The following is a 20,391-nucleotide window of genomic DNA, read 5'->3' as shown; positions in this document are numbered from 1 at the left end:
ATACTACTTCTGTAGACTTAGGCATTTGTACTCATCGCCAAAGGCTTTACTTCACCTATTTGACATGAGTTGTATTAACTTGTTACTTTGCAAATTAATATTAGATTATATATGTCTACGTGAGAGTATAGTAATCTAAGGGAGGTCGAGTCAAGCTACATTAAAGCTGGAAAATAAATCCCGGAGGAGGAAGCCTGCAGAAGAAAGGAGGGGATGTCACAAAGGATCGGACACGAGAAAGACATGAGAGGCCCCATGCAGGAGCAGATATAATTAGTTTAAGAGAGACCAGGCAGATGTTGACATCTGGGTCATCTCATTGGACAAAAGGAAGTAGTTCAATCTCTGCATCTCCTGCCATCACGCATAATAGCCAAAAGAATTATGAGATAAACTCAGGACTACGGTCAGGAATGAAAGCCGTATCTTCAAATTCTATAAAGGCCACTAATAATGATATGCTACAACAATGGTGCCATCCAGAAGAGACAACGTTCTTAATAAGAGATGAAAAGAAAAGGCAGCTCACTTAGTGAAGCTAAAGTCTCAACATCAAATAGAAGAACAGTCTGCAACTTAATTCAAGTTTTATTTGGAGGGAGTCATCACTTTCAAGACACATTTAAACACAAATGCAATATTCATGAGACCAGTTTCAGGGGAAGGTGTTTCCTAGAGTTTAAATAACTGCCAAAATGCATTCGTTAATCTATAAATGATAGTGGTTATTATTACATTTCAAGGGGTTGGTCCACAGGATTTCACATTTATACGTCCGCATGTCAGTCAGATTTGGATTAAAGTAAGGCCGGGTTGTTACGGGACAGTGACGGCCCTCATAATGTTCGTGTGACCGGACCCTGGAATCCAGCCTGTCACCACAATCACCATGTCGCCTGATTTGAAGAATCCTCTTGCGGTCCCTGAGGAGGCGGAACGAAAGAAACGGAGGAGGGTGTGTGAGTAAGACCGTATCATAGTATAAATGAGGCTAATGGAGACATGCAATCAGACAAGCAACACACACATACACACACACAGACTGACCAATGTCCATGCCAAAATTGACCCTATCGTCTACATCATCGGCCCAGACGGGAGCAGGAAGAGGGTGGTAGATGACAGGAAACACTCCTCTTAACAGCTGAGACTGACGGGCCACCTGAGGGAGCAGACACACCAATATCAAGGTTGTGTTACAGTGATTAAATACAACAGTTTTTTGGTATGAATAAATTGGTATTTGTTTTTTATTTAAGACGTTGACAGCCACAATGACCCCCTGACTCATTGGTTGTTCCTAAAGTTATTCGTTTGTGACAAGATAAAATAAATGTAATTTCTACTTGTGACCCCTCGTCACAGGTTGTGTGGACATACTTTAAGATTAGTTCAACCAAAGAAGCATTTTCCTTTTAGAGACATGAAGATGTGAAAGTATGCAGTGCTTTTTTTGTTTTTTAAACCGCAAAAATAGGAAAGAAAGCCAAAAAATAAAATGTATTTTGTGTAATAAATGCATCTGGTTTTGAGAGGATTTCTTGTGACCTCTGAGGAGTCCTCATCCACAGTTTGGGACGCATTGATCCAACACCTTGGTGAAGGTAATTCACTGACATTTTGATCCAAAGGTTATCACAAAAACGTTGCCGTGCATATTTAATGGATCTATAGTTTGACATTTACTCAAGCGCCAACATTTCCACTTGTATACCATAAATAAATACATATTTAAATCAATAAGCTTTCATTTAGCCGCATGAGTCCAAATACTCATATTTGCATCAGGCAGAAAAAGTTGAAACAGATTCATGTAAAACTGCCTTTAAGATCTGTTATCCTATTCAAATTTTTGGGATATTTTTGTTTGAATTGTACATCCGACGGCAATAAATCAATCAAATGAATAATAAAAAAAAGTGCAATAAATGGAAAAATAGAACATCCGTCATCCCTTCCTGTGTTTAATTTAAATGTTATTTTCTATCACATGACTACTGCTTTTCACACTAATGATTTTGGTATCAATAGAGCACTCCTGCAAAAGAGCCTCCCCTAATGAGTTTCCGCTGAAAAGCTTTCGACATGTCATGCGGTCACGTGACCCGATACGTCATGGTGTCATCAGAAGCAAAGCCACTAGAGCCATGCAAGCGCCATCCACTGAGCTGAATGTGTCCACACCTGGTCCAGATGTGCTGCTCTGAATCTGACCCACACCTCAATGGGGAGCATTTATCATGGGGAGGGGCACGAGGGTCTTAAAGGATCCACTCCACATGACATTAAAATCATAGGTAGTCATGAACTACTTAACACCACACACACACACACACACACACACACACACACACACACACACACACACACCTGAGGGGTCCTGGTGACGGCTATAATAGGACAGCGAGGCCGATACCTGGACAGAAGATGTGCCGCCCTAGAGAGACGAAGAGGAAAAAAAGGATTTCAAAGCATGTAAAGCCCTTCCATGTTCACATAAGTGACCAATTAAAAAAGGAAAATTAAATATCAAGTGTCTTAATTAAATGTTCCAGCTGCCAGAATGCTCCTCAGCAAATATTTGTCAAGTCTCTGAACGCTGCTGAAGGAATGAACGACTGTTGCGGTGACGGACTTCTACAGGTCCTCTTTCCCATTAATCTACATGCAGATATCACTTCAGACACTGTGTCTATTTAGACACTAGACAGTATGGAGTGGACCTATTCACCATGACATCACCCATTACTTGGTGGACTACTGTTTTGAAGACTTGAGATTGGTCATTTTGTCATCGCCATCTTGGTTTGTGACTGTCGCCATGTTTTTTTGCAACCAGAAGTGGCACAAGAGGGTGGAGCCAAGTACAACTAAACAAAACATTTTTCGGCAACCGAATTAAACGTCATGCTGTTCTGCAGAAGACCTAAACATGTTTACTGAGGGAATAAAACAAGTGAGAAGTAATAAGGTCCTTTTCTCATAAACTTATTTTTACAACCTGCTGGCACAATCATCGGGTGAAAATTTCAATTTGGCCTTTTCTTAATGACCAAAATAGCAGAGCATGAAAACACATTAACTCAAACTTTCAATATGGTAAACTTTATACCCATTAACATCAGCATGTTGTATATTAGCATTCAACTCAAAGACAGCCTCAGAGAGCCGATAGCGTCGCTTCCAGACTCGTTTTACTGCAATCTTGATTCAAACTCAAGGTCAGCAGCGTTTGCTCAGCCAGTCTGTGTCACAGCATAAAAGGACGTGACATCATGCAGTGAGCTAGTCTGGAAGAATTACTTTCAATTAACATAGAAATAGTTTTTTGGGGTCGAAATACACACCTTCCGCTGGTGGTGAGGACTATGATGGCCCCAGCATAGCACTTAAATGAAGACTCCACAGCGCCGATGGCTGTAACCTCTGTGGGGTCAGAGGAGAGAGGAGTGAGGCGACGCAACTGCTCAAACAGCTGCTGGTGGAAAATGGCCGCCTCTGCCTCCCTGCAGATCTGAAAGAGTGGGGGAGAGTGTTATCAGAGAGGAAACTATAGGTCAGATGTAACAGAATGCACATCATAAACACACGCACACACACACACACACCGAGTGCATCATTGCGACCGCCTCCACAGGAAACAGTCCCTTGGCGGTCTCCCCAGATAACATTACACAGTCCGCTCCATCCAGCACGGCATTGGCCACGTCACTGCCCTCCGCTCTGGTCGGCCTTGGGTGGGCCACCATGCTCTCAAGCATCTACAAACACAAACACATCGGTCTTTTTGCAGCGACCAAAATGTCCCCGAGGGATTCAATCAATCGGGGATCAATTACTCCATTAAAAACAAGCCACTTGCATATCAAAGATGCCGAAACCTCTGTATTATGAGTCAGTAATCAAGGCAGACAGTTGGAAAATGAGGTGCAGCGTTGACCGAGAGGCTGCCTTCATGGAGTAGTTAAGAAGCTGCAGCTGATTAGTGTGTGTGATGGGGATGTTTGTGGGCTGGTGTCTGGAGTAGCAATCCTGCAATGAGGACGAAACGTGGAAGCATTTGAGAATGAATTAATTCGACAAGTGAGTGTGTGTTTGTGCGAATACAAGTGCAAGGTTAATGTGTGCCTGTTAAGTTTTAATTGGACCCCTCTGACATTTGATTGGACAACACTGGTGGAAAGTCTAAATCTGCCTATATTCCCATTTCTGCATCCTTTTGTGTGCGTGTGTGTTCGTTCCTGACCTGTGTGGCACAGATGACCGGCTTGCCGGCAGAGTTGCAGCGTCCAATCATCATCTTCTGGGCGATGAAGACTTTCTCCGCCGGGATCTCGATCCCTAGGTCACCCCTGGCAACCATCACGCCGTCGCTTTCAGCCAGGATCTCTTCAAAGCTGGCAGACAGATTAGGGGAGGATGAGGAAGCACAGGATTGAGAGTCAGAAAATAGCACAAAAGAAGCAGTGAGCAGGGAGGAAGAGGCAGGAAAACAATGACCGTGCTGCTCGTTTCTGTGCATCAGTATTCAAATACTGGTCTTGATCTGAAAAAAAAAACAGAATTTTGTTCACAGCTTCTGGATTTTGAAAACAGAGGATGTTGTTGCATTGAGATGTGCAGCTTACATCTGGATAAAAACCAAATGCATGAGTGAGCAATGAAAACAAGAAGGAAAAAAATTAAGGGAAAAAAATGAAATATACACCCACAGGAGATTACAGCATCATTAACATACAACAACAATATTTATGATCTGATCTTAAATAAATCCCATTTAAAATTAAAGCCATATAACAGTCAGCCTCCAGCAACAGCAGGAGGATGCGAGAGATGAGTAATAGAGACGAGAGCTGTGACATAAATTGTGTCAGATACATTAAGTGGCAGCCATAACTCACACAGACAGCCACACTGATCTCTTATCTGCGTGTAACAGCCAGAGCTGACAGCTGGCGGTCCACAAGACAGTGGATGAAGTCCTGTCATGGCCCGATTATAAAACTCAAATGACTCCATCCTCCAACCCAGCTGTGACTCAATAGTTTTAATTCATGCAAGGTTTTTCCTGGACTGACTTCTGAACACCTTGCCGGCTCTCCACCTTGCTGATCACTTTGATGTCTCGTCCGTGGGCCCCCAGAGTTCGTCGCACGTCTTTGACATCCTGAGCCGAGCGGATGAAGCTGGCAAACACAATGTCTACGCCCTGGGACACCCCGAACCTCAGGTCGGCCTCGTCTCGCTGGCTGACCGCCTGAAGGCCGATGAGGTCGCAGCCAGGGAGGTTAACGCCTTTACGACTGCACAGCAGCCCACTGGCCTCCACGACCGTATCCACCCAGTCAGGACCTGAAGAAGAGGAAAGAAAGAAGAAAGAGAAGAAGAAGTCAATGCATCTCAGAGTTGTGAAAACATTGAGTCAATTCGAATAATCTTGCAGAATATAAATCAGATTTAAGCATTCACTTTAGTTGAGATATCTGGAGGAAGTCCTTAAATATATTTGGGATTTCTCAAGTTACGATTGTGTGTGTGTGTGTGTGTGTGTGTGTGTGTGTGTGTGTGTGTGTGTGTGTGTGTGTGTGTGTGTGTATGTATGTGTGTGTATATAACCACTAATTATAGAAGTCAGATATGATCCTCACGAACACAATATGGGGAAGCCGATTTTTGTTAAAGGCTTGAAAAACTGCAGAGAAACGATCTTTTCATGAACGCTATTCATCTCAAAAAAGTTGCCTTGTTTGACAAAATCCCTTCAGAATGACAGACATCATGTGACCAAAAGAAGTGGTCTACCACGCAGCGATCGTACAAATGAAATAATTCAGAAACAAAATGGAACCCAGCACAACATTTGAAGTAGTAGCATTATATAACATGTATTTGTTCTGCATATATAAGTTTTCTATTGGATTCACTTTGAGATTCTCTGTATTCATACTACAAAATAAATAAAATGTATATAGAAAACAAGAAAATAAAAAGACTAAATGTAAGCTTGTATGAAGGCTTGTGTATATAATGTGCATTACCAGTTTCTACTACTTTGAGTCCAATGAGGCCGTCATCAATGTAGATCTTGCCTCCCTTCTCCAGGACTTTGGGCAGGCTCGGGTAGTCCACCCAGATTATCTTCCCATCAGTCTTGTCTTTGTCACTTTCTGCGGTCACCACACGGACATGGCTGCCCTTTTTCAGCTCCACTTCCTCCTCCACTTTCTACAAAAAGACAAAGTTGAAATAAATAAATGCTGCCTTTAAATAAACACCATCACCATTGTCTCCATTTAAATGTTTTATTTTAAAAAGGCTATGACTTTACTTTTTAAGCTACATAATGCATGAAATAGCATTTTTATGTGAACATAGCTCTTCACAAATGCATGAAAGGTGTTGTGTGTAAAGGTCAAACCTGTGGTGCAAGTACAGAGTTTCATTTATTTTAATCCTTTGTGTTTGCAGGAACGCGTCTCCACACAGAGACTCACACACCGTTTGTTTACTATGAACACGAGAACCAACAAACTCAGACACTATCATTCAGGAAATAAACCTCGCACTGGCTTCTCATGAATTACAGTACGATAACCTTCCAAGTTCCCATGCGGTCAGCTATATCGTACATCGATGTACCAAACTGTTGCTGCTCATGCAAAAAAATGAAAAAACAAAAGATGAAATAATCGTCGCTCTCGTCCTGGGAGAGATTTTTCCTCATTTGCTGTTGCAAAACCACAACCTGCTTTATCAATCATGGCACGCTGTGCAGACACATGGTTTGATTTGATGGCATGCTGAGCGTCAACAAGCCGGTGCGTTTTACGATGGCTGAGTAGTTCTGGTAATTCACATCAGAGGGACTGAGTGCCGGTGACGAGGATAACGTGACAGCTCTCAACTCTACAGGGTTAGAATTGTCCCACAAATATGTCAAGCGCAAGATACATTCTTGAAAACTAAGGTTGTGTTTTGGGTTAAAAACATGATTTCATTTTAAAGCGTCATTATTCCTGTACCAACCAACATTTATGTCAATGTAAAATATCATGTAATAAAAAATGCAAGACTCAAATTACAATTTGTTTGTAAGAATATATCATAAAAACAGAATATAATGTAAGATATAACGCGTTAGTAGCTACAGTTAAGCCATTATACAGACTTTAGAAGACACAAGCAAAAATCAGCGTCATGCAGAGCCTTTTGTGAGCTAATCAAAGCAGTCGGCATGTCACGGCGACACAAAGACCAACAAAACACAAAGAAAAAGCAAATGAGGACACAACCAGTCGTTTTGCCAAAAATATGAAGGCAACAACCTGTATGAAATGATAAAGAGACAAAGCGGTGAACATACTTTCAGCTCCTCTTACAGCCGACTGGTTGAGTGGGTTTGAACAGTTTGATAGATGAAGCGTAACATGTTTACCCCTTTCACTAATCCTGTGCGTATCTCAGGACCCTTTGTATCCAAGGCGATGGCAACCGGCCGATAATACAATGGGTCAGGGGTTATCGTCTCCACAGCCTCTCGGATGTTTTTGATGGTTTCACAGTGGTACTGACAGAAAACACGAGAGAATCAGAATACGTGGCTGAAGGAAGCCCAAATCCAGCTTGTTCAATTACTATAGTTGCATGTTGGACATACTTCATGTGTGCCGTGAGAGAAATTTAGTCGAGCAATATTCATTCCTGCCTTGACCATCTCTTGCAGTTTGGGGATTGACCGGGATGCAGGACCTGAAGGAAAGAAAAAGGACATTTTACATTAAAATCCCTAATGGGACAATTTTCTGATTGTTTTGCATTCACCGTTTTGGACTATAGAGACGTCAAAATAAGCTAATATTTAAAATGTGTTCTTAAATATTGCGATGGGTTTCCTAATATTTTATTGTCCGAGAAAACAATTAGATGCATTGAAAACGTCACAGGCAATATATCTGGAGTCAGAATGTAAAAGCAATTTGCATTCTGTATTTCATTAGAGTTATTCTCTCTATTTTTCTGGACAGAAGAAAAGCAGCGCATGCTCCACAGCCAGGATCTAAACCATGCCAACACGCAGAAGGCCACACAGCACCCAGGAGCTGCCAGCGATGACATACTGTATCAGTTGCCAGAAAACAAACAGACTCACTGTCTGCGACCGGTTGTCACACTCACCGATGGTGCAGATTATGCTGGTGTTGCGCGCTGTGATTGGCTCTTGGTCAATGTCCAGCAGACAGAGATGCTCCAGGAAAGTATCAGCCATGCTGGCATCCAGCTGCTGGCGTTGGATGAAAGAGTCCGGCTGTGTCATCGCCTCGGAGTAGCGCCTGATGCGAGCTGCAGCAACAGAGAAACGTTGACAGCAGGGTGAAGTCAGTCATGAAAGCGACTGCCAACTCCACCAGCAAATACACATGAACCAAACACCTCAAACTGAGTAACGGGTGTATTTCTGAGGAAAAACAACACTTGTAGTACCAGCAGAGATTAATAAAAACAACATGGCAGCCAACAACTACAGATTTTAAAATGTATGGCAACAGAAAACTAAAGAAATAGCTAGAAGACAGTAAGTTACACAAAAACACACCACAGACACTTATCCGTCAATATAAAGAAGGTTGTCGCCTATTTTAGACAACAGGAGGAAGACATGCAGTTTAATAAGAGATTACCTTCCCCTCCACTGAAGATGTCACTGCTGCAATAAGTGGGCTACCAGGGAATGAAGATTACCAATACATCTCAGGGCTTTATTGATTAAATAACAGCGATAAGAGCTTACAGAATCAACACAGGAAACGCAGTCTGGAAAGGCATCCAATCCAAAAAAGTTCAAATCCAAAGTCCATGACAGCCAGAAACAGAAGAGCCAGAGGCAAAAACACAAAACTCCATTTCTAACAAACTGTCAGAGTGGAAAAGGGGAAAAGGGCTGATGAGGAAAGTGGGAACAGGTGTGTTGATTGGCGGGGGAGCGAGGCGCTAGGGGAGGCAGGCACAGTCAGAGGGCATCTACTGGATGGATGGAAAATGGCAATGAAGGGGACTGAGGGAGGAGATGTGTGTCTGAGGAGGGACAGAGAGAAGGAATGAAGATAAACGGACATGTCTTGCTTTTCAAACTGAAAAGGAAAGTGATTCGGCTGCATGTGTGTTGATGTCCAGCGCCAGTGAGCATTCTGCTTGTCCTGTAAAAACTAAAGGGCTAAAACATGATCCATGAGGAAATGACAAACGAGAGTATAAAAAATACAAATATTATTGAAAACGTTTTTGCGTGGCACCAATTTTCAAGTAATGCTTGTTAATCCTGTATATTCTTTTTTTGCACTCAATAAATTGGAACTCAACTAAAAGGAGATTTGACCCTTAATCTGCAAAAATGTTCCAATTTGAGTAGAACTTGACCAAAACATAAAATTGGCAATTAAGAAGTCAAACTACATAACACAAGAATCTATCACATTTCTCAAAAACTGGCTAATTTAAACTCCAAAAATATATTTGAATAAATGCTCAATACATATATAAACATATATTTTGACATTTCCCCTCTTAGACATAAATCTAAGACCTACTACTCGTACAGCCTTTCAACACCTAGCAGCACCACCTGCCACTGCTGCTGCATGAACCCCGAGAGCACACACCAGTAAAGGGAGCCAGTGTCTTTTATGCAAAGCATTGTGGGACCTGGTTTGAGGGCTTTGAGCCAGTACAATGGCATCCATTTTAAAGGATGTCACAATCAGTCAAGCCTGCAATTTCTGCCACCACAGGGGAGGAGAGAGGAGCGACCATGTATGCAGGAGGAGGACGAGGAGAAGAGAGCCATGAGACCGACAAGGTCGCTGCTAACAGCACAACAGGAGCAAAGACATGAAGACAAAGGAGAGAGGAGGAGAGACTGAAGGGTGAGCTGAAGAGAGGATTCATCTGACAAGGAAGATTTCTTCTGATCCATCATAGGAGGGGGACAAAAGAAACGCTCAATTATAAGGGTGTTTTCTTCACTGTACTCATACCTTGTTGACCAGTATCATGTAAGTGGTATGCTTTAATTGAGTGCTATGACTTGAAGCCCTCGGTGGAGAATGGACATGCAGAAACAGGACCAAAGCTTGACGTCTGCAGAGGAAACTCCCTGATGAAAAGGGGGTCTTTTGCAGGATAATAGGAACCTGCACAGCTCCTCCACCCTGTGGATTCAGTAGCTGTCAGTGTGTCTTTCTCTCTCTCTCTCTCTCTCTCTCTCTCTCTCCACCTCGCTTGTGACCCAGTTTTGCCACACCGCTGAACACATCATTACGTGTCCCACTGAGAAATCCTCCTCTGACACCTCCCAGAACATGGAAACACACACACATACACAAATGCAGCCACCTGTTATTAGAAGGCTGACTATAAATAACGCAGGTCAAAGACAGCGTTCATGGCCGATAAGAGAGGTGAACCAGGTGATGGGCGTGGCCTGTTGGCAGCAGGTCACATTTCTGCCTGGACACAGGTCAGTGTGCTATCGATCGGTGAAATCAAGCCAAGAGGGCACTGCTCAAAAGTTCAAAAGCATCAGGGAGTGATGCATTACCGTACAACTATATGATACAATTATTTGATAATGCATAGCCACGGATATTGAAAATGACAAATGATTAGCCACGAGATAAGATAGATCTAATTAAACACACACAAAGCCTCTTTGTCCTTCCAGTTATCTTCCACAGTTAATCCATGTAAATCAGTCGTCCTAAAAAGGTTATTTTGGATTTTTATTCATGCTGAAACTGTATGATAACGTACACGCCATGTTTTATCCCACAACACAAAGCTAAACCATTGGTCCACTTACCCAATTTCATTAAACCATCCATTTTCTTATGAGATCCAAATCCACGGTACAGTTCCTCCTCCTCTATTGGTTTATATTTAATTAGTTGATCTCTAATTTTTCTGCTTCCTCCTCTGCCTTTAAGCTCATCTGTGCTCAGATCGTGCCCTTCTCGTGGTCTTGTGACACCTGAACAAGTCTGGTTCGGTCTCTTTCCTTCATTTTCACACTCTGACCTCTTTGCTGCTCCCTCATCTCTCCTCCCACTCACACCGTTTGGAGTGGAGCCATTGCTTGCAGCTGGCGAATGATTTTTGATAAATTAGTAGCCCGACGGGGCCAAGATGATGTTAAAAATAGAAAGAAAAAAAACTTTATGTGGTGGCACTAAACGATGTGGGTGCACTAAAGAGATACATGTCTACGCAGGTTATGTTGAGCTTGACACACTTTTAACACCAAAGTGGACACAGAATATCTTCGCTGTACTTTCCACACAACTGTTTGTTGGTTAACTGAATAGTTCATCCACATAAAAATAATATTACATTATAATAATCATCAGCAATTAACAAGAGTCAGCCAAATATTTGTTATTTTTAATGTTGTGAAACTTTAGACTTTAGGCAAAACAAGACATTTGAGGACATTTAATAAACAGATTAATTTATAATGAAAAAAATGAGTTTCTTACCTTTTAATTGGCCAAAAGTAAGTAAATAATCTATAGTTGTAAATGTTAATAAGTCAGCAATAAATTACATTTGGCCTTGATGGCCTGCAGCCGAGGTCAGAGGAATCCACATATTGAAGGACAGAAATAAAAAGATAAAGAAAGTGTTATTATAACACCATCTGCAACCTGGGAACCCAAAATAAGTTTGTATTAATGGAATATATCAGATCTATGGAGTAAATTATAAACCATTATAAAACAGTTTATACACTTTTTTGGTGACTTACAACTGTGGAACATTTATAGGTTTGTATCGTTTCGAGTTTGTTGCAGATTTAGTTTGAGGTTATTGATCTCAGAAGTTTTTGAATCTTTGAAATAGTCTGTAACTATTTTATTGTCTTTGACATTTTGTATTCACTCACTGCAGCATGGTGCTTTATTCATGGAAAGCAAAGCTGTCTTATTGAACTATGGACCGATAAGAGTTGATGCTAGATAAGTATTCGACTTTGACAAATGAGGTGACACGAAGAGATGACGTGTCTTCCTCTCAGTGAAACAGTTTCTAGAGAGTTTCCAGAAGATTGCATGAGCAGAGTTGTATCTATGCACAGTTACCCATAAACCCAGAGTGCCAGAAGGTGTAAATCGTTACCCAAAGACAAACAGACCTTTGTTCCTGAGTTGACTAGTAAACCCTGCAGCCCTCTGCTCAGTGCAACACACACTTATATGATATAATAGCTCTAAACGTCATTACCACCCTCGAGTAAAGGTCGGTTTTACACATCGAGACTGAAGTGTAATAATATAACATGCAACTTAAATTTCCATCGCTTACAACAATAGAATAATAAAATACAGCAGGAGGAAGTAGTATTAAAGCATTCACCAACATCGAGCAATAAAGTTGCTGTAAGCTTCTGTTTTAGGAGAAAATTAAATATTTTTACGGAGCTCGTCAGCAAACAATTGACAAAAGGGGGAAATGTTTGTAGTAAGAAAAAAGTAGTAAAAAAAATACATAGTTGGTGGAGCGACAGTAATAAACAACAGAAAAGATGTTTAATCTAACAGAAAAAGCATGTTACATGAACAGCAGGGTAGACGTGTTGGCACACTGCATACAGTCAAGAAACAGTGAAACATTATAAATAATCATATATAACTTTACTTATATAAATATAAAGTAAAGGCTCAAAGTTTATATCTTTAGAAAGGAAACAACCAACCTGTTGGATGCACGATGCGGGCCAAGACAGGAGTGTTGAAGAGGGACGAGTGTGTCAAACATAAATAAATAGCTTGGCGTGAGATCTAGCGCCATCTGGTGGGCAGGAGTGTTAATGTTGATTTTGTGAGCTTTGCCACAATGAAGACAACAGGAGGAAATTATACACAAGAGGAAGTTTATTCATCAGACTTCTTGGGTTGAATACAAAGTGTATCAAGATGCAAAATAAAGCTCAGTATAGGCTTCAGTGAGTATCATCAGCATATGGTTATTACATGTGGATATCGAAACAGGCTATTGTATTGTATTATACTGATTAAATATGTCAAATGTTGATGATATGATGTCTTCTGTGTGCGCATGTCAGAGCTTGCTGAAAGTGATTCTGGGTGGGGTCTCAGGCTGGAGGATGAGGGTGCATGTGGTTTTGAGGTCCTCTGAGGACAACACGCTGAGATGGAAGTTCAGCAGGATCTAGAGAGAGAGAGAGAGAGAGAGAGAGAGAGAGAGAGAGAGAGAGAGAGAGAGAGAGAGAGAGAGAGAGAGAGAGAGAGAGAGAGAGAGAGAGCAAGGAAGGATCAAGGGAAGACGAGGAGTAGGAGGGGGAGGAGGTGTATAGACGGAGTGGACAGGAAGGAGAAGAGCAGATGTTAAGAAGGATCACATTCATGCCATGATCAGCTGCAACAGTGGTGTAAGTATCTACTCAACTCAGCATGAGTTTATAAATTCAACACAATGAGAACATTTACACCAGGGATCCTGACATATTTTGGCATGTAACACCCGTTTTCTCTAAACTTCCAGAAGGGTTTCATTTAAATAACTGTTTTATGCCTAAAGAGGTACAATTATCTGCTATATTAGAGAAAAGGCTGAAAGAAATCATACAAATTTGTTCAGCAGAACTGTCTTTCTTTTCCTAATCATCGTCTCACGACCCTCCAGATTCATCGTGCGGCTCTTTGGAGGGCCTCAACCCTTATGTTTGTACCCACTGAATTTAACTACGAGGCATTAGTATTAATTTGTATCAGAGTATTTTTGCATTGTGGAACTGGTACTTTTACTTAAGTACAGGTTCTGAGTACTTCTTTAAGCTTGTCTAATAATCATCTGTTTGCCTTTCCTTCCTTAAAACTCAACATCACCCTTTCCAACTCTCTTCTTTCCTCTTGCGTTGCATCCCTTCTCTTGGACTCCATCCTCCTTCACTCACATGCATGAGCATGAGCTGCATCTCGTTCTCAGCAATCCTCCTCCCAACACACTGCCTCGCCCCGAACCCAAACGCCAGGGAGCGAAAGCCTCCAGCCCCGTCTCCTTTTTGTCCGTCTTCTCTGCCCCACCGGCCGGGGTCAAAGCGCTGTGGATCCTTAAACACCTCTGCACTTCTTCCCAGGGGGTAAAGACAGGCCTGGACCATCGTCTGAGGGGAGAGTTGATAAGCATCGAACAAACTGAAGTCAGATAGCACTCAATATACCTGAATGTGCTTGTATGAGTATATGTAAGGATCTGATCACTCACCCCGGCAGGAACGTGGTAATTCTGTAGAACAATATCTTTGATTGGATACCGCTGCACTGTGGTTCCCACCGGGTATAACCTGACACAAACACACACACACACACACACACACACACACACACACACACACACACACACACACACACACACACACACAGACACACGCACGCACAGAGTCCTGTTTGATCGATATTTTGACTTATGACTCATACTCAAAACTAAACTGAGGATCTCAGGTAATCATCTCATTGTTGATGAGTGCAGACTTTTAGACATCCGGTCCAAAGCCATGGAAAAGCGTGTAAGTGGACCTTGACTTTGAAAATAGTAGTTTGACAAAACATTTCCAACGCAGGAATGAAATGCCATGTATGACATTTAAGCTAACACAGATGGGAGCGTCCTAAAAGTGCTTTTGAAAAAATAGAAAAAAGTCTTTCTCCATGACAACTGAGCCAACTCCACACTGACGATAATTAAACTGACGATGGTTGAAAGCTCAGGAAACAGCTTGGATTATTTTGTCAAATTCCTGATGTTGGTTTATATTATGTTAATATATTCCTAAATAAAGCGTTACATTCCAGTATGGTCTCTGGGTATATTATAATGAAGGTAGAGCATGCTGGCTGATATGTTCTTGATAGAATCTGGGAGGCAACAGAGTACATGCACAGATCCAGCAAAGAGAGTGAACGTGGTCGACAGATTAAACAAATTCCCAGTGGCCACGAGCAGATGGATGTGTCCTAAGTATTTTGTACCTGAGAATCTCCTTGATTGTGCCTTTTAGCAGCGGCGCCCCCTGCAGGGCTCTCTGAGGATCACCACCAGCTTGTGCCCATGACGTCCTCACCTGCTGCCTCACCCTCTCCTGCACCTCCGGGTTACGGCCCAGTTCAAACAGAGCAAACTGCAGGGGCACCGCTGTCTGCAGAGAGGATGGGATGAGAGGTGACATGGAATCAGTTATGCTAATGTGTACAGAAACACACGAAGAAGAAACACACACACACACACACACACACCGTGTCAACCCCTCCAGCCATCAGCTCAGTGATGTTGGCTTTGATGAGATCTAAAGATAGCTGCCCTTTCTCCATGAGTTGGTCCAGAACCCCGGTGTACAGGCCTCCAGCTGCAGCCTCAGAGCCCCGCGAGGAAGACAGGCGCTGGTACCCCTTTTGGATCCTCTCCTCCGCTGGAAGACGACCAGGACAGGATGACAGGGTCACCCGAGATGGGAATACTGAAGGAGAATACTGCAAGAGAGTCCAATGAATGCTGCCTACCGTGGCTGAAGATGTGGTCCCATGCGCTGGCGTGCTGCGTCCACAGGGGAGCGCCGACGAGGAGCATCAGGCGAGGGGGCAGGTAGAGGAGAGGAGGGGTCGTGGCCAGCATTCGCTCCACGGCCCAGATGAACTTTTGGGACTCCAGGGAGGGAGATGAGGAGAAGAGGCCAATACGCTCCCCGTAGATCACATGGCAGCTAGCTGAGGATGTATGTAAGCAAACAATCTGAGACAATAAAGGCAAAAACAAGTGGGCACACTGTTTTTGGAAATGTTTTAAACTAGCCAAGGCTCCACTGAACAAATTAACATCAGGATGACAGTTTGTTTAAGTAGATTATGAAACCGCCTATCTTATATTTTCATGTTAACATTTAAGCTTTGAAGGATTACTTGGCCCTGTGGGTTGAAGCTATGCCATACTGAAGCCGAGGAGAGTCTGTAACAGGCCCTGTTGGTTCTCTGAGTGCGTACGTTGCCGCAGAGGTCTGCCTCTCCTCCACCAGACATCCGTCACCTATCAAATACGCTGGTATTATATCAACCTCACACTGACTGGAATAGAGTTTCTTACACGTCTATTCCTATCCCGGCTTAGCAACTGGCTCTGTGTGCCGTGGCCCATTAGGAGCAAGCAAGCATGACTCAAAGTCATCAAATCTCTCTCTCTCTCTCTCTCTCTCTCTCTCTCTCTCTCTCTCTCTCTCTCTCTCTCTCTGAGTCACTCAAGCATTATCACACGTGTAAATGTGACATGTTGCAGATTTAGAAGGATGAAAGGAGCGGACCTGGTGAAAGAATGATGGAGCTTTGATCATCTTTGTTGGTGTTTCTATTTTTAGAGGTGCATGTTCTCTCGTACGGCTATAATATATTAACAGCAGATATGCCTCAGGTTCAATTTAAGAGTTTGGCTCTCATAAGAGGTGAAAATATTTTTGAATTAATATCATAGAGAGCAGAAGCAGAGAGCGAGGGGGAAGATTTGGTTCCTGCAGATTGTGTAATTCCTCTGACGTGAGACGCCGTCATGGCCTACGTCAGCGTTAGTGACTCAACTCAAAGAGCTGGTGGTTACGGTGAATGAAAGTCTGTCGAAGAGGGAGGTGACATCAGGAGTAGACGCTTCAGATGAACAAGGTAAACATCCTTAATCACCATGAAATGTGTAGGCTTTTGTATTAGAAGTTTTCTGTTCCGATATCTTGTTTTTAAATATGTTCTCGATATATGTAACAAACCTGAACATTGGATGAAGCCGAGTTCAAAATTATTCATTTTGTCAACATATTAGAGTCAACGTTTTTATGGAAGGAATTTATCTCCTGCTCCTTCATCAAGGATGGGTCAAATGCAGAGAATCATTTCCCTAAGTGGATTAATAAAGGATACATTATTATTTGTATTATTATATCTGAGAAAACCCCTCTGTAAAAAAATATAGATGTGAATGACACTGGAATGTTTGGCGTATGTAAGTGCTACTGACATGACTTGAGATTTATGGCTTAGAATATAAGAAAAAAACACATTTTGAGAAACCTTCAAAGATATGTTGATTTTAAATATGCAAATGAGACATTATCTAATGCTAACTTTTGGTGAATTTATTAAAAATGTAATGATCATATAAACAAAGTGTAGTAAATAAACACCTAAATGTATATTTTAGATTGGGTTTTTTTCACCACTTAAAATCTCAAAATCAGTGTGAAGACCTTCATCATGTGTACTTAAACTGTGCGATGAATATACACATCAGAATACACAAAGAAATCACAGGTCACTGGGCGTGATGACCTCTGACCTTCTAGTGCGAAGCGGAAGAGGTCAGGACTGGGATCCATGGTCAGACTGCGCTTCCCCTCCTCGCCTCTCCCTTCCTTCTCAATCTTCGCCCGCAACATACGGCAGAAATCCATCGCAACCACATCGAGCAGAGGGAGGAAACGCTTCACGGACGCACTCATCATAACCTCCTTGTTGAGCAGCAGACGGTCAGCTCGCCACTCCTCACCGTTCCTGTGGAGAGAACATTTGGAGCGCGGTATTAAAGTGACCCGCTTCATTTTGTCCCAGTCATTGTGAAGCAAAGAAATAAAATACTGTAAAGTAGAGTTTCAAAGTCTGTTTTATCAGTTTGTGTTTTCCCTTTTCTTAACAGGTCTCTTGTCTGATGCTTAACTGCTACTCAACTATTTATTTCTACAATGCTTTACCAAAGCCTGATCCAAATCCAAGGACAGATAATGAGACGCTCGGTCTCTGAGCATAGACACGTGAAAAGCCTCCAAACCTCCTAAATAGAAGCAAGAAACCCAGACTGAAAAATAAAAAAAGACGGCAGCATTGTTTGTAGTCTTTTTGTACATCTTTATGGTCGTTTGCATCACTTTGTAATAATTGTATCATGTTGTGTCTCTTTGTGGTCTTTTTCTTTGACTGAAATTGTCAGATCTTTTTCCAAACACAAACTCATGCCATCCAAATAATTTGAATGATGCTACAATCACATTAATAGTCAAAGAGCTTTAAAAAGCTACGCCAGCAAGGGGATCGCTGAATACTTTCCACAAGTGATTGAATGACCCCCCAAAATGAGCATGATGACACAAGTGATTACTGATTGTTTCAGAATTGATTTTAATGATCACTTGGGAGGGGGAGTTGAGGCTCAAAACTAAAAGGTGACTAAAGGCTTCACTGTTACTGTTTCCGATAAACTCTAAAAAAGTTGCTATACAAATAAAGTTATTATTATTATATCGCCACAAAATGAGTGACACACACACACACATCACACAGGAGGAGTACTGACTTGAGGAAGACTCCCTTGCTGTGCTGGCGGGTCTCTCGGTGTGTGGCCCAGGGCTGCAGGGTCATCCGTCGGGGGTGCAGGCCCTCTGAGCGGAACAGCTCAGCGATGTCCAGCGGCAACATGATGTTCACACTGCTTTGGGTGCCCACGTGCTCCCTACACACACAAGTACACACAGAAAGGCATAAACGCACTACTGCATCATTAACATATCGGATGGTAAAATCCTTCTCTTCTTATTCGAGAGCCCATGCCACACTGAAGGCAATGCGACCCGCCTCTATCTTCTTACTACCTGTAAATGGGCCCGAGGGCGTTGAAGGTCCTCTCCATGTGCGTGTGGAGATGCCGGAAACGATCTTCTCTCCAGAACTTCAACAAGTTGATCCAGCCGCTCCTCCCCGTGTGAGGAATCTCCTCAAAGCCCCGCACCCGACCATCCACACCTCTCTTATTAACTCCTTTACCCTCAGCTCCTTTTATCCCCTCTAACTTCCCATGTGCCACCGTCCCTGCTGCCGTCATGCAAAAAGCTCTTTGTGGTGCGACGGCACGAAGCAGACTTCTGGACCCGCAGGTGGCCTGTGTTCTGACACACACAGTCACTCGAATGTGCATGCTCCTCATGGTCCAAACGAGATGTGTCCGGTCGGCCTCATCCAGAGTTGTGACTCTGTGCTTGTTGTCGTCTCCGCATGACAGATTATTTCCCTCCTTCATCCTCAACCTCATACCCTTGAATCTGCTCTATCACTCTGATGAACTGATAGTGGATGATGATTTATGGATGTGAAGCCCAGAGTTCAAGAGAATCACAACAGAGCCCAAATGTCAAGCTTATCCAGAATACACACACACACACACACACACACACACACACACACACACACACACAAACACACACCACATAAAGGCCAAAAAAAGAGATACTCCAGCTGCTCAAAGATGTCTTTATTACAATTTATTTTGCCAAAATTCAAAAAGAAAAACTAAAAGGACCATGACTGCCTATCAGTAAAACTCTCCAAGGTTGTCTGGTGAGTTTGTTGTTTCTGCTTCCTGTTGCATATAAATCTTTGATTCGGCAGTGGGAAACTAATTAGGAAACTAATTGCTTATAAGTTCTTTCTACAATATTCAGAGCATCAAACAACACTTTTCTATGTTGAAATAGTGGAGTAATGTCTACGTGAGCAGCGAGCAGGAAGCTCTTCCTCCGTCCTGTTAGCACGGTTTCTGCTGTTAGCGCGGTTTGCACTGTTTTCACTGTTAGCGCTGTTAGAAGTATTAGCGTTTTTAGCTAGGAGCCGCCGGCTCGACCGTCACTTTGAGATTTGTGTGGCGACGATGGAGATGCTCTGAATCTTTAATTGCACAGCTTTAAAACTTGACGTATATACTTGGATACAATGTTATACATGTGCTATAGATCAGAGATTATTTACAAAGAGACAGTACAACTATTTTCTCAGTTAATCTTACAAAATGAGCACATTAAACGTAAAGGTGTTTCCCTGAGGTTCCTTACTTGTGAATAGATCACTTGGATCTACGTCATTTAGAGAGAAGTGACAGTACAAAAAACTAGCTACAATAGCGCATAGATTACATAATACATAATGTCATGAACAAATTATTATAATTACAAAATGAGGCTCTAAGTGGGGTGAAATTATGATCAACCCCTTTTACAGAAAATATAATAATTTTCACTCAACCTATTGACCTCCTGATATAACACCTCATTAAGATAAGAACTTAAGCCACTATTCTAGTTATTAATACAAATGTTGTATCACAAGTAAAAACGCAATATAACACCACTTGTGAAGTAACTTTTACTGATAGGTGTATTCATCAGATTATTATCAGGGAATTGATCATTTAAATTGATATTTTGTTAAAATATCTGGCATAGTACTATGTATTGATACTATTACTACTATGTATTGATACTATTACTACTATGTATTGATACTATTACTACATAAAAGACAAAAT

General features: G+C 42.1%; 2 protein-coding genes across 2 annotated transcripts; both read right to left on the bottom strand.

Annotated features, from left to right (window-relative positions):
* Nucleotides 1-603: 603 nt before the first annotated feature.
* Nucleotides 604-11,044, bottom strand: pklr (pyruvate kinase L/R). Its single transcript, XM_068569455.1, has 12 exons — nt 10,856-11,044; nt 8,176-8,340; nt 7,658-7,749; nt 7,436-7,567; nt 6,039-6,225; nt 5,079-5,352; nt 4,247-4,397; nt 3,609-3,761; nt 3,348-3,514; nt 2,371-2,437; nt 1,048-1,162; nt 604-923 (listed from the first exon to the last, which is right to left on the bottom strand). Exons 1-12 carry the CDS (start codon nt 10,875-10,877, stop codon nt 817-819), a joined length of 1,632 nt encoding a protein of 543 aa, XP_068425556.1. The 5' UTR covers nt 10,878-11,044; the 3' UTR covers nt 604-816.
* A 1,857-nt stretch (nt 11,045-12,901) lies between these two features.
* Nucleotides 12,902-19,072, bottom strand: cyp11c1 (cytochrome P450, family 11, subfamily C, polypeptide 1). The gene is made up of 9 exons (XM_068569472.1): nt 18,686-19,072; nt 18,391-18,546; nt 17,380-17,594; nt 15,570-15,773; nt 15,306-15,478; nt 15,042-15,208; nt 14,278-14,356; nt 13,967-14,176; nt 12,902-13,221 (listed from the first exon to the last, which is right to left on the bottom strand). The coding sequence occupies exons 1-9, from the start codon at nt 19,015-19,017 to the stop codon at nt 13,111-13,113; spliced, it is 1,647 nt and encodes a 548-aa protein (XP_068425573.1). The 5' UTR covers nt 19,018-19,072; the 3' UTR covers nt 12,902-13,110.
* Nucleotides 19,073-20,391: the final 1,319 nt, after the last annotated feature.

The sequence above is a fragment of the Clinocottus analis genome, unplaced genomic scaffold, assembly GCF_023055335.1.
Source record: "Clinocottus analis isolate CAN_PGR_092001 unplaced genomic scaffold, fCliAna1.0.p SCAF_9, whole genome shotgun sequence".
NCBI classification, from domain to species: domain Eukaryota; kingdom Metazoa; phylum Chordata; class Actinopteri; order Perciformes; family Cottidae; genus Clinocottus; species Clinocottus analis.
This window is presented reverse-complemented; position numbering and strand designations above follow the sequence as displayed.